General features: G+C 36.7%; 1 protein-coding gene across 7 annotated transcripts in view; it reads left to right on the top strand.

Moving 5' to 3' along the window:
- The window catches only part of ADK (adenosine kinase), a 551,078-nt gene that overhangs the window by 35,114 nt on the left and 500,508 nt on the right, over nucleotides 1-15,456 (top strand). For all 7 annotated transcript variants that reach the window (XM_043925032.1, XM_043925036.1, XM_043925033.1 and 4 more), the window contains exon 2: nucleotides 9,542-9,616. In XM_043925032.1, coding sequence (XP_043780967.1) covers nucleotides 9,542-9,616 — 75 coding nt within the window. The remainder of the gene's footprint in view (nucleotides 1-9,541; nucleotides 9,617-15,456) is intronic.

The raw sequence follows: 15,456 nt of genomic DNA on the forward strand, positions 1-15,456 counted from the left end.
CACATTCTTGACATTTTTGATGTCACTTACTCCTTTTCCATCCTTCACTCCTTTTCCATCCTTTCCAAATACCAAAATGTTTGGCACTTTTGATTTTAGCCATTCTGGTGGGTATATAATTATATTTCATTGTAGTTATAGTTCACTGATGGCTAATAATGTGATTATAGGCCATTTGCTTATCTTTTCTTTTGAACTGTCAGTTCAGGTCTTTTACCCATATTTGTAAGTATAGGTTGTCTTTTTTTGTTGCTGGTTTGTTCATTCTTTTGGTATTTTAGATAGAAGTTATTTGTCACATTTTACACACAAGCATATATACCTTCATGTTTAGCAAATATTTTCTCTCTGAGCCATGTCTTTCCATTTTTGTAACAGTGTCTTTTGTGTGCAGAAGTTTTAAAATTTGATATTGAATTCATTGATTTGATTCATTTTATTTTATGTTTATTACCTTTTAGGTTCTTAGAGATCTTTCCTTTTCTATCTCAAAGTTATGAACTATTCCCTTATGTTTTCTTCTAGAAGCCTTATAGTTTTAGCCTTCACATTTAGGTCTGTGATCCATTTTAAGCTAATTTTTTTTTTGCTACAGTGTAAAGGTTTCCTTAAAAGGATTCTCAGTCAATAGATTCAATAGGTATAAGACTTTTCCCTGACTCTCTATTCTGATCTGTTGATCTGTTTGTGTAGTGTTATTCCAGTGCTACATTGACTTAATTATTGTAGCTTTGTAAGATTGGTATTGTTTCTTTAAATTTTTGGTAGCTTTCAGCAGTAAAGCCATCTGGGCTTAGAATATTTAAAGAAATGATAAATGGTTATTCAGATTTACCATTTTTTTCCTGTGTCAGTTTTGAATTTTTAAAGAAATTTGTTCTAAATTGCTGGATTGTTATAGAGTTACTCATAGTATTCTGTTACTGCTTGTGGGAACTGTTTTATGTCCCCCTTTTTTTTTTATGTCCCCTTTTTCATTCCTGATATTGGTACTCCACCACTTCCTCCTTTTTTTTTTTTTTTTTAACTTTTTGGGCTTAGTCTTATTAGGGGTTTACCAATTGTATTAATCTTTTCAAAACCCGAGATTTGGGTTTTGTTGAACTTCTGTTTTGGTACTACATTTTCTATTTTGTTTATTCTTTGCTGTCATATGTTTATTTTCTTGCTTCTACTCTTTTGGACTTAATTTACTCCTTTTCTGTCTTCTTTTGAGTTAGAAATTCAGACCATTCATTTTAAATATTTCTTGTTTTCTAATATGTGCATTTCATATATAAAATGTTTCCCTCTCAGTACTTCTTTAACTGCAACATACAAATTTTGACATGTGTGATCAGTTCAAATAATTTTCTAATTTCTGTTGTGATTTCTTTCATCTACAGATTTTATACACAAGGTCATTTAAAAGTTTATTGTCTAATTTCTAAATATTTGCGGGTTTTAACGGTTATTTTTAAAAATTGTTTTTCTATTTAATTCTATGATACAGAAAATATATTGTTTATACTTTATAAGCACATGTCTGTATTTTATATATGTGGGCATGCGTGCTTAGTTGAGTCTGACTCTTTGTGACCTCACCAGGCTCTTCTGTCCATGGGATTATCCCAGGTAGAATACTGAGAGGGTTGCCATTTCCTCTGCCAGGGGATCTTCCCAACCCAGGGATCCAACCCATGTCTCCTGTGGCTCCTGCATTGGCAGGTGGATTCTTTACCACTGAGCTACCTGGGAAGCCGCCTTTTTATGTATAGAGAAAAAATACATTGTTAAGTTTCAGTCCTTTGATATCTACTGAGATTTTTATGGTCTTACCTGTAGCCTGATTTGCTGAATGTTACATGTGTTTTTAAAGTCTTTAATTTCACTCAGCAATATTTTGAGATTTTCAGTGTAGTTGTTCTGTACATCATTTATTCAGTAAATGAATATTGCAGTTGTTGGGATGTATTGTTCTATAAATGCCAGTTAGTTTGCTTGTTTTATTTACTGCATTATTCATTTCAGTTCAGTTGCTCAGTTGTATCCAACTCTTTGCAGCCCTGTGGATTGCAGCATGCCGGGCTTCCCTGTCCATCACCAACTCCCAGAGCCTGCTCAAACTCATGTCCATTGAGTTGATGATGCAATCCAACCATCTCATCGTCTGTCCTCCCCTTTTCCACTTGCCTTCAATCTTTCTCTTCATCAGGGTCTTTTTCCAGTGAGTCAGTTCTTTGCATGAGGTGGCTGAAGAATTGGAGCTTCAGCTTCAGCATCAGTCCTTCCAGTGAATATTCAGAACTGATTTCCTTTAGGATTGACTGGTTTGATCTCCTTGCAGTCCTAAAGGACTCTGCAGAGTCTTCTCCAACACCACAGTTCAGAAGCATCAATTCTTCGGCACTCAGCTTTATTTATGATCCAGCTCTTGCATCCATACATGACTACTGTGATATATAATTCACATGCCATAAAATCTACCATTTTATTATTTTTTTTTAATTTTTATTTTTTCTATGTTCTTTCCAATACTTGTTATTGTCACCCAATCTTTGCTGAGAGGCTGGCTGTACTTGATAAGGTGTAACTTCAATGCTCAGCCAGACTTACAGTGCTGCCATAGCCTTTATTTCCTGCTTGTGCAGAGCCTCATGCTCAGAGATGGTTGCTTAATGCGTTTTCAAGTCTTTCTTGAACATGCACACAGGCCAGGGCACATGTACATGGTCTCCTAGATTCTCAGGAGTATTCAGAACTTTTCAAACCCCCTCATGGACATCTCATGCCCACACTTTTCCTTTTAAGCTTTTTGGTTTGCTCCCAACTGCTTCAGATGGCTGGAGTGTTAAACAATTGCAGATGATTGTTTTTGACAAATGTTCCTGGGGAAAAGGCTGTGAGCACTGGGGAAACTGTGAGTCAGGTCAAATAATGAGAAGTGTTAGGAGTGGGGGGTTTTTGGGTAATTGCCGATTACTCAAAAGCTCAGATAATAACAGTCTCTGAAAATGGGGCTTTGAAAGAGTTCCAGTTCTGTTCCAACTCCTCCAGTGGCTGATAGGCTCTTGCTTTTCACTGTGTTTTTGGGGCTGTTGCTTTTAAGGCTGCCATGGAGCTAGGGAGGGGGATGGGAATTCGGGAAGTTAGAATGCCACAAAGCTTGCTGTTTTTGCAGAGATTCAGCCTTTTTTTTCCCTTTGAAAAGTGTTCCTCAGATGTTGCAAGCCTTTGGAGTTCTGGAAGTGTTGATTTTGACTTTTTTTTTTTTTTGCTACTGTTGTTGCTTTTATGGAAGAGAGGATTTTTGGAGGCCCTTATTCTATCATTCCTGATGATGTCACCCTAATTGTTTTTTAAACATTTTAATATATTCTTTTTCTTTCTTTTGAAAGAATTCTTTACGATTTTCTTTTTTTCTTTTTTGACTCACAGTAAGTTGCAAAAAGAGTACAGAGAGTTCCTATGCACCCTTCACCCAACTTCTGCCAGTAATACATCTTAAATAACCATAGTATATTACCTAAACCAGGAAATTAATATTGGTATAGTACTTTCCCAGGTGGCGCTAGTGGTAAAGAACCCATTTGCCAGTTTTAGGAGATAAAGATGTGGGTTTGTTCCCTGGGTTGGGCAGATCCACTGGAGGAGGCATTGGCAACCTACTCCAGTATTCTTGCCTGGAGAATCCCACGGACAGAGGAGCTTGGCAGGCTACAGTTCATGGGGTCACAAAGAGTCAGACACAACTGAAGCGGCTTGGCACGCATAGTACTATTAAGTTGACTATGAATTGACTATGAATGTTTTTAGAATGTCACCAGTCTTTGCTTACACTGTGTTTTACTGGCGTGGTGGCGGTGTATGGTTCCGTGAAATTTTATCATGTACAGATTCCATATTAACACAATAAGGGTACTAAACTGTTCTGTCACCAAAAGAAACTCCTTTGTGTTATCCCTAAATGGTCAGTCACAACAGTGTGTTTGAAATCCATCCAAGTTGTATCATAGTTCATTTCTTTTTAATGCTGAATATTAGTCCACTGTATGGGTGTACCACAGTTTGTTTACCTAGTTACCTGTTGAAGGACATTTGGGTTGCTTCCAATTTTTTTTACTATTACCAGTAAAACTATTATTATAAGATGGGCTCCAGTTAGGCATTTAAACTGGCCTCCTGTGTACATTTCTTGGGGCAAGAAAAGATGAGCTCCAGGTCAGACCTTTGCAATTAGCCTCCTGTTTGCATTTCTTGAGACAGGAGATTGGTGGGCTCCAGGTTAGATATTTACAACCAGTCTCCTGTTTGCACTTCAAAATAGAAATACCAACAGAAATAGAGTAAATAGCCAGGCTTTGTCTCCTGAGGACAGTTTAAGATAACAACAGTCAGAAACAGAAAGGGGCTAAACCCTGTTTGTGTAAAAGATCAAGAGATCGTATATTTCCCATCCTTGGGACAAGGGATACATTGCACACGCACAGAAAGGCTCCTTTGGGAGTCAGAAGGAGGAGTTTGTCACTCCATCATATGTGATGCCAAGGCCATCCTACAGACCTCTGGGCTGGAATATATTTTGAAAAAGAATTGCACATGCATGTTGGGGAGTGTCCTAGGGTAAGTCAGGTGTGGAAAAAGAAACCATGTAATTGGCCAAAGGTAAACAAATACCCAGAAGAACTGCCCTGTATAAATGACTTAACCACCTCTTTACTGCCCTCGTCCTCTTTAGGGGGGACGCCCACACCCTTTCTCTTTGGGTGTGTGTTTCTGCCTTGCTCCTGTCTTCACTGTTTCTCTGTGTGCTCTCCCACTTGTGGTGGTGCTGTGTCTCTAATAAACTTTGTACCTGCTTTTACAGTTTTAGACTCCATGAGAAATGAATTTCTCAGTGGGGGCAAGAGCCAGGGAAAATTTGCTTCTAACCTCTATCCCTTGCTGATCTGGTGGCTAGGATTCCTGGTTTTCATCCAGGGTATACAGGTTCAATTCCTGGTCAGGGAACTAAGATCTCACTTCTTGCTACTACTCACTGCTGCCTCTCCAAGATCAGTTAGATTTGTTTAAATAATATAGTTCTGGTCATATTGTATCAGATTTATTGTGGCTAAAAAAATAGCAGCAGTGTAGAAATTTAGGCAGGGTCTAGAGGGCCTAGAGGACCTCGTTAAAGGCAGTGCCAGTGGAATGTTGTGGGGGTTCCTGGCAGATAAACTGTTGGAGAAAGCTAAGACGGTGCAGTTACTACTAAGAATAGTGCTTATTGATGGAGAGAGATGAATCACCTATGAAGATGAGGCTTCTGAATTTAAAGAGAGGATGATGGCTATAATAGTTTAGGATGTTCATCATTAGTATTTATTCTGGCAGCATAGTGTAACTAAATATTTTTGCTGACCAGAGAGCTAATCAACAATAATATATCAATAGAGTAGACAAAGTTTTATGAGTATCTTTTACTTTAATATCTGTGTCAGTGCATGAAACTTGTAGGTTGTCTAACAAAATAATAATTATGGGTTTATGTTGGATGGAGTCTGAATTATGAGACATGTAAAATTGCTGACTAAAAAAAAAAAAAAACCCAAGAAAACCAATCATTCAGAATTCTTTCATCCTAGCATCCATTCCAGGAAAAAGACATTGCTAACACTTATATTGCTAACAAAATAATAGTCCTAGTGTGAGTCAGATAGTTTTTGGCCATAGACCAGCCTCATCTTGTTAACATCTAATAGGAAAAGATCAAAATAAATGCTTACTTAAATAGTATTTTCATTATTTGAGAAGAGTGGTACAGAATTTACTGGCCTGGACACTAGTGTGTATTTAGGAAATTGGCCGTTTTAAAGCATTAGTGTTTTTAACAGAGTTAATCTGTCATATTAGAATGAAGTTATTTAATAGCTTCTTAATTATATACAGTGATGGAGAGGAAAATGATGTGAGTAGTTTAAACTCATTTGCTTTTGGAAATAATTGTATAGATTTTACTTAACTTATTGTATGAAGATACCTTTTATGCGTTGTTTTAAATTCTGTTGTCTCTTACCTCTTATATTAGCCATGGTTGCTGCAATGGGTTCCAACCAGGCCAGCTTGACAGCATCTCTCATCAAAGCCTATGCTATATAATTCTTGCAGTAAGGAACAGTAATTGGTATTTAAGTTCTTCCTCTTTTGTCCTTTACACAGGATCAACATTTCACATATTCTTGTCCGTTTATGTTCATAAGCAAAGGTTTTATTGGACAAATAGATTTAGAAATGAGTTTAAACATGGTTATTGTGATTCATTGTTCTTGTTTTCCACCATAATTCTTTGACTGTAGAAGCCATGGGCCTAGAGAGGTTGCATTAATTTGATAATATTATTTCTACTAAATTTTCGAGTAGGGTGTAATAAACTATTTTGAGAGTGCAGGAGATTTGCAAAGGTCTGAATTCTTAAAAAGAAGTATCACTGTTATATTTCTTAAAACCAGGAGGGGACCAGTTGAGGGTGGAGAGACTGACATGGGGACGGGAGGATATTTTTTTGTGATGATGGAAGTGTTTCGTGTTTGATTTAGGTGGTGGTTACATTACTGGCTATATTGAACTAAACACTTAGAAAGTGTGAATAAAGAGAAACAGCCAAGCTGCTCAATAATATTTCCCCTGTGCTTTTGTTTTGTTTTGTTTTAAATAAATAAGAGATTGCTTCAAGGAAATTAGAGATACCAAGGGAAATTTTCATGCAAAGATGGGCACAATAAAGGACAGAAATGGCGTGGGCCTAACAGAAGCAGAAGATATTAAGAAGAGGTGGCAAGAATACACAGAAGAACTATACAAAAAAGATCTTCACTACTCAGATAATCACGATGGTGTGATCACTCACCTAGAGCCAGACATCCTGGAATGCAAAGTCAAATGGGCCTTAGGAAGCATTACTACGAACAAAGCTAGTGGGGGTGATGGAATTCCAGTTGAGCTATTTCAAATCCTGAAAGATGATGCTGTGAAAGTGCTGCACTCAATATGCCAGCAAATCTGGAAAACTCAGCAGTGGCCACAGGACTGGAAAAGTTCAGTTTTCATTCCAATCCCAAAGAAAGGCAATGCCAAAGAATGCTCAAACTACCGCACAATTGCACTCATCTCACATGCTAGCAAAGTAATGCTCAAAATTCTCCAAGCCAGGCTTCAACAGTATGTGAACTATGAGGTTCCAGATGTTCAAGCTGGATGTAGAAAAGGCAGAGGAACCAGAAATCAAATTGCCAACATCCGTTGGATCATCAAAAAAAAAAAAAGAGGGTTCCAGAAAAACATCTACTTCTGCTTTATTGACTATGCCAAACCCTTTGACTGTGTGGATCACAACAAACTGGAAAATTCTGAAGAGATGGGAATACCAGACCACCTGACCTGCCTCCTGAGAAATCTGTATGCAGGTCAAGAAACAACAGTTAGAAATGGACGTAGAACAACAGACTGGTTTCAAATAGGAAAAGGAGTACATCAAGGCTGTATATTGTCACCCTGCTTATTTAACTTATATGCAGAGTACATCATGAGAAATGCTGGACTGGATGAAGCACAAGCTGGAATGAAGATTGCCAGAATTACCAATAACCTCAGATATGCAGATGACAACACCCTTATGGCAGAAAGTGAAGAAGAACTAAAGAGCCTCTTGATGAAAGTGAAAGGAGAGTGAAAAAGTTGGCTTAAAGCTCAACATTCAGAAAACTAAGATCATGGCATCTAGTTCCATCACTTCATGGCAAATAGATGGGGAAACAATGGAAACAGTGACAGACTTTATTTTTGGGGGCTCCAAAATCACTGCAGATGGTGACTGCAGCCATGAAATTAAAAGATGCTTGCTCTTTGGAAGAAAGTTTTGACCAACCTAGACAGCATATTAAAAGGCAGAGACATTACTTTGCCAGCAAAAGTCCGTCTAGTCAAAGTTATGTTTTTTCCAGTAGCCATGTATGGGTGTGAGAGTTGGACTATAAAGAAAGCTGAGTGCCGAAGAATTGATGCTTTTGAACTGCGGTGTTGGAGAAGACTCTTGAGAATCCCTTGGACAGCAAGGAGATCCAACCAGTCCACCCTCAAGGAAATCAGTCCTGAATATTCACTGGAAGGACTGATGCTGAAGCTCAAACTCCAGTACTTTGGCCATCTGATGCAAAGAACTGACTCATTGGAAAAGACCCTGATGCTGGGAAAGATTGAAGGCGGGAGGTGAAGGGGATGACAAAGGATGAGATGGTTGGATGGCATCACTGACTCAATGGATGTGAGTCTGAGTAAACTCTGGGAGTTGGTAATGGACAGAGAGGCCTGGTGTTCTTCAGTCTGTGGGTCACAAAGAGTCGGACATGACTGAACTGAAGTGAACTGAGGAGTTTTTATTGTTTGCCTAATAATACACAAATTAGGCAGAGAAGTTCCTAATGAAATGATGGTCACATTTTACTGTGTCTGCCTATTGGTCATTCATTTTCTAAGCACTTACTTTCTTCATTAGACTTTTATTTTGATTATAAAGGCCAATGTGAATAAACAAATACATTGTCTTTTATCCCTCCGTCATCAGCTTTCTTTAAATAGAAAAAGGGACAAATTTCCCCTTACTGCATGTTCAACCATAGTTGCCCTATCTGTGATTTTAATTCAGTCTTCTCAATCATTTTAGACTGTAAGTGTAGGCTGTACTTTGTTCTCCTAAGGAAACTTTGGTGTATCAGTCCTATTGGTATTAATGATAATCTCCAAGTGGTGAGGATGGTAACTGGTTTGGAAGCAACTGGGAAAGAGCTTGAGCAAACTAGATACCAGTGGGAAATTATGCAGGGGCGAATTTTATTACCATTAACTAGAAGAATGCCCCTCGTCAAGGCTGACCCAGCTATGCCTCTAGTCCATTTCTTGCTGTCAGTGGTATTGCTTGTGGTTCTCAGGGTTCTAGCTTTCCCTTAGTTTCGAGCGATTCTGTAATACTATGGAAAACAGACTCCCTCAAAGTCCATTAAATGTAACTGAAAATTACACTATCTATGATACCCACTGTAAAGGTCCCACCCCAGGCATTCAGTTTTTCAAGGGTAAGGCTGTTGCTTGACTTTTTCCAGGACTTGCTATATGTTCTATAATAAACTTTCATTAGTTCAGTATTTTACTGTCTAGATAGAGTTAAGTATTTATCATGTTTGTTGAATATATAAAACTTTATTAAACCTTGAAAAAAAAGAACATTGAATTTAATTAGCTATTAAATATTGTGGGAAAAAACACATGATCTGGTTTCTTTTTTTGTTATGTTTATTTCGTCCAATTTAAAAGTCATTCTCCTTTCTGAATGGCTTTGTGCTACCTCTAAAGTTTGTCCTGCATGTATATAATAGGCAAATCAAAGGCTTAATAATCTAGTATGTTAGGTTTATTTTCAGGGGAAAGTGAAGATGTTTTTATATTTGTGTGCATTTTATATGTCACCTTACTTTCAGAGGTATTTCTAACTTGTGCTTGTATTTTGTTTGTGTTTTTTTTTTTTTAGTGAAAATATTCTCTTTGGAATGGGAAATCCTCTTCTTGACATCACTGCTGTAGTGGATAAGGATTTCCTTGATAAGTAAGTATTGAGCTCTTCATATTTACTATGTGAAACATACATCTAAGTAAAAACTGAAAATGTTAGAGTTGAATTTGCTGTTTAACATCTTCAGTTGGAGGAAAATTCAGGAAATTTAATCCTGATAATGGCAAGTGGAATATCATTATTACTGAGTAATTGACCACAATTTTCCCTGGGAAAACTTTGGTACTTTTGTTCATTCCTATTGCTACTTTCACTTGAAGGTGATTCTGTTATTCTTTGCAAGGAAGAAGTATGTGATTTACTTAGTGATTTAATTTCCACATTTTAAAATTAACTGTCAATGAACTAAATCAGTAATGGGTACCATACCATATGGGAGAAGGAATAGGATTAGAGAGAACAAGAATATGTAGGACATAATTCACACCCTATGAATCTTCCCTATTTCCCCCAATAGTAACTTTTGATATTGTTAGTTTAGCTGAGAAATCATTTTATGTTTATTTATCTGTGGTCATTTGGTACAAGGGAAAAGTTAAGTACTAAAAAAGACTTAATGATGAAAAATTAATATCCCCTTCCTCTTAAACAGCCCAAGTTCTATGCCCAGGGATAACCACTTTAAAAAAATATTATTGATGCAAAATTTACTTAAAATTAAATTGATAATTTTAACTATTTTAAGGTGTACAGTTCAGTGACTACTAGGACATTGGCAGTGTTGTACAACTGTCACCACGATCTAATCCCAGAACATTGCATCTTGTCAAAAAGAAACCCGAACCCAATAAGTGGTCTTATCAGTATTCCCACCTGCCCTCCCCACCTTGCCCCAATCTACCAGTTTAATTTGTTTCCATGGATTTGCCTATTCTGGATATTTTATTTCATATAAATGGAAGCGTGCAATATGCAGCCTTTTCTGTCTGGCTTATTTTACTTAACATGTTTTTCAAGGTTCTTCCATGTTGTAGCATGTGTCAGTCCTTTATTTGTTTTAAGGCAGAATGATATTCCATTGTTTGTATATACCACAGTTTGTTTATGCATTCATCAGTTGATGTAGTCATTGGCTGATGGACACTTAGATTGTTTTGTCTTTTGACTGGGATGAAGAAACCTGCTGTGAATATTTGTGTACGAGTTTTTGCAAGAATATATATTTTCATTTCTTTTGGGTTTATATATTGGAGTGGAATTGCTAAGTCACATGGTAATTCTGTGTTTAGTTCTTTGAAGAACCACATCCTCACCAAAACTTGGTCTTTTCCCTTTTCAAAATTGTAGCTATCCTAGGACTTCCCTGGAGGTCCAGTAGTTAAGACTCCATGCTTTCTCTTCCGGGGGCATAAGTTCAATTCCTGGTTGGGGATTGTAAATGGAGTCATTTTCTTAATTTCAATTTTGGATTGTTCATTCCTAATATGTAGAATACAATTGATTTTGAGGAATAGCAATTTTTAGCAAATTCTGTTTTTTAATGTCTTGGAGATTAACTCTTTATCTGTATAAACTCAAGTGTCACAGGGTCAGGCAAGAATTTATAATTGTGTGAATCTGGCTTATTACAATATAGGAGGAAATAGGTTAGGGACCCAAGGACAAACTGGAGGATGTGTCTTATCCTAAGACATTCAGATACAAATTTTAAAATATACTCTGCTAATCAGAAACACTCTTGCATACAATTATATTAATAGTTTTACTTCTTCTGGTTACCTTGTACTTTTTAATGACATAATATTCATACATGAAAAAATTTTCTTGTATCAACTTTCAGTGGAATCCCTTGACTTCTCCTTATATACAGTGAATTTACCAGTGCCCTTGTTCTTCCCTCTGTTACTTCTCTACTTTCTAAGTTTTGTTAACTTTCTACTTTAACTCCTGCTACTGCTCTAACTTTTAGCTTTATAAATTCTGTTCAACTTTATTTTTATTTTAATATTAAGATTGATATGTTTTCATTCTGTTAGCTATCTGTAATTACATTACCAGCTTTGAAGACAAAGTGGTAGTGAAGATTGAAAATCACTTATCCATACTTACACAGTCTCACTGTGTTTATTCCTTTTTGCAGACTGAAATAGTGTGCTTAGAGTGTAGGGTAGGTTTAACATTTGGAATGTAATAGAGTACTTGACTGTATTAACAGAGTAAAAAAAGAAAAATAATGTAATCATCTCAATAGACAGAAAAACCATTTGCCAAAACCACTATCTATTCCTGATACAATTTTGTATAGGATTCTTAGAATAGAAGAGATATTACTTATTTCTCATAAAAGTTTGGTTAGAGTAAAGCCTTATAACATAATTTCTAATGGTGAAGTCTTTATACTTTTCCCTAAGATCAGAAACAATTCAAGGATTTCGGCCCTTACCACTTCAGAATGTATACAGTGGTCCTGGAGATTCTACTCAGAGCAGTCAGGCAAGAAGAAGTAAAAGACATCCAGCTTGTGAAGGAAGAAATAAGCTATTTTTATGTCCAAAAGGCATGATCATTTATGCAGAATAACTGATGGAATCTACAAAAAAGCTACTGCCTGATTTCAAGAATTATTTTAGAGTTACAATAATCAAGCAGTGATATCACTGTGAAGTTTGATTGCATAGAGTAGAATGTCCAGAAATAGCCCCACACATAAATGGATGACTGATTTTTGACAAAGGTGCAAGTCAGTTCAGTGGAGAAAGGATTGTCTTTTCAACAGATAGTGCTGGAACAATTGAATATCAACATGCATAAAAAGGAAATTGTATTTTGTACCATATACAAAATTAACTGATAGAGCTAAATGTCAGGCCTAGAAGTATAACACTTCTTCAGGATAATATAGCAGGGAATCTTCATGACTGTGATATAAACAAGAATTTCTTAAATATAGAACACCAGAAGTACGTTCTATAAAAGAAAAAAATGATGAGCTGGACTTTTTCAAAATGAAAATTTTTCCTGTTGGGAAGATACTGTTAGAAGAATGAAAGGACAAACCATAGGTTTAGAGAAAATGTTTGCAAAGCATATGTCTGATAAAGAACTACCAGTGAGAATATATAACGAACTTTTAAAGCTCAATCAGAAAAGAAACAGCCTAATAAAAATGGGCAAGAAATTTGAACATTCACCAAAGACATATGGATGGCAAATAACCACATGAAAAGGTACTCCGTCCGTTTCATTATTAGGGAAATGTAAATTAATGATACAGTGAAATACTTATATCCACATTTTTGTTAGAGTGGCTAAAATTTTAAAACTGAGCATACCAAATGTTGGTTAGTTAATGAAGGAATTGCATCTTTCTTCTCATGGAAATATTAAAATGCTGCACTGAATTTCAGTCTGAAAAGTTAAACGCATATCTATTTGATCCAGCCATTTCATTCTGAGATATTTACCCAATCCAGCCAGTTCATTCTTAGATATTTACCCAAGAGAAGTGAAAGTGTGTATCCACACAGACAGGTTCACTAATGTTCATGGTAACTTTGTTTTTAATAGCTAGAACTTGAAAGTTAGCTAAATGTCAATAGGTGAATCATTAAACAGATTGTTTACCCATACAGTGGAATATTAGTCAGAAATTAAAAAGGAATAGAGTATTGTTTGGATGAAGCTTAGAAAAATTGTGTTCATTGAAAGAAGCCAGACAAAAAAGAATACTGTATGATTCCATTTATATTGAAATTATAGGGAATTCAATTTATAGTGACACAAGGCAGATTGTTGGTTTCATGTGCATGTGCCGGGATGTGTTGGAGGACAGGAAGGAGAGATTACAAAGAGACATGAGGGAGCTTTTAGGAGTGTGTTTATTATCTTAAATGTATAATGATTCCATGAGTGTATATACATGTATCAAAGCTTATCAAATTGTATACTTTAAATACATAAGATGTATGTCAGTTACATATCAGGAAAGCTTTATAAGTAAAACAAAATAGAGTCAATTGAACATGAACTTCCAGAGTTTGAAGTTAGAGCTCCTTTGCTTTGTGAGATGTTTTATTCAGGAAATCAACTAATTGATTGTCACTGTTTTAAAAATAATTCTAATAGCAAATAAAAATACAAAGCGAAAATAAAAAATTTGAAATTTTATGCTATGTGTAACCAGTCTTAAATTGTTTTGATGAACATGTGCCCAGACATGTATGTATTGATGTGACTCAGAGATATAATATATTTGTGTTTATGGGATAATACTATATGTAGTCTTAGGTAATTAGCTTTTTTTCACTCTATACTGTCTTTTTTAAGGTTCATGCAAATATGATCAGAATGATTATGATCTGGCAGCTGTGTGCTGACACTGTTGACAACTCAAATAGCTTCTTTGTTTCACTAGCTGCCAAGTCTCTTCAGTCGTGTCGGACTCTGTGCGACCCCATAGACAGCAGCCCACCAGGCTCTCCCGTGCCTGGGATTCTCCAGGCAAGAACACTGTAGTGGGTTGCCATTTCCTTCTCCAATGCATTAAAGTGAAAAGGGAAAGTGAAGTCGCTCAGTCGTGTCCGACTCCTAGGGACCCCATGGACTGCAGCCCACCAGACTCCTCTGTCCATGGGATTTTCCAGGCAAGAGTACTGGAGTGGGGTGCCATTGCCTTCTCTAGCAGCTGATCCTAACTGGCCAGTTGAAGTCTGTTTTTTTGGTGGTGGCGGGTTGTTTAATTTAACCTTGACTTTTGAAATCAGTACTTGGAGATAAAAAACAAGTTTTTGAACCCTAATCATAAAAAGTAGAGTGTTTCCTTTCTTATATCCCTGACCATTTCTTCCAAAATACACTAGAATGAGTTCCTTATCATTTTAGAATATCATTATAAAGACTGTTTAACTTATTTTTTAGACCATGTTTAGATGAGTGTTTTATATTTGCACTGTATAAAAGTAAATTATCCAGGCATAATTTGCTAGGTACTAGATTGATGAACTAAATATAAACTTACTAGTATCTTACATTATAAAAATGAGGTACCTATTAAAATTCTTCTGATAAAGTATATTTGTGATTTTGATTTTTTAAAAAGTATTTGGGCTTTTCAATTAAAAATAGCTTATCATTGCAAAATTCAGTTCAGTTCAGTCGCTCAGTCATGTCCGATTCTTTGCGACCCCTTGAATTGCAGCATGCCAGGCCTCCCTGTCTATCACCAACTCCCAGAGTTTACTCAAACTCATGCCCATCGAGTCGGTGATGCCATCCAGCCATCTCATCCTCTGTCGTCCCCTTCTCCTCCTGCCCCCAATCCCTCCCAGCATCAGGGTCTGTTCCAATGAGTCAACTCTTCTCATGAGGTGGCCAAAGTATTGCAGTTTCAGCTTCAGCATCAGTCCTTCCAATGAACACCCAGGACTGATCTCCTTTAGGATGGACTGGTTGGCTCTCCTTGCAGCCCAAGGGACTCTCAAGAGTCTTCTCCAACACCACAGTTCAAAAGCATCAATTTTTCGGCGCTCAGCTTTCTTCACAGTCCAGCTCTCACATCCATACATGACCACTGGAAAAACCATAGCCTTGACCAGACGGACCTTTGTTGGCAAACTAATGTCTCTGCTTTTTAACATGCTATCTAGGTTGGTCATAACTTTCCTTCCAAGAAGTAAGCATCTTTTAATTTCATGGCTACAGTCACCATCTGCAGTGATTTTGGAGCCCCCCAAAATAGTCTGACACTATTTCCACTGTCTCACCATTGATTTCTCATGAAGTGATGGGACCAGATGCCATGATCTTAAGTTTTCTGAAAGTTAAGCTTTAAGCCAACTTTTTCACTCTCTTCTTTCACTTTCATCAAGAGGCTTTTTAGTTCCTGTTCACTCTCTGCCATAAGGGTGGTGTCATCTGCATATCTGAGGTTATTG

Source organism: Cervus elaphus, chromosome 15 (assembly GCF_910594005.1).
Source record: "Cervus elaphus chromosome 15, mCerEla1.1, whole genome shotgun sequence".
NCBI classification, from domain to species: Eukaryota; Metazoa; Chordata; class Mammalia; order Artiodactyla; family Cervidae; genus Cervus; species Cervus elaphus.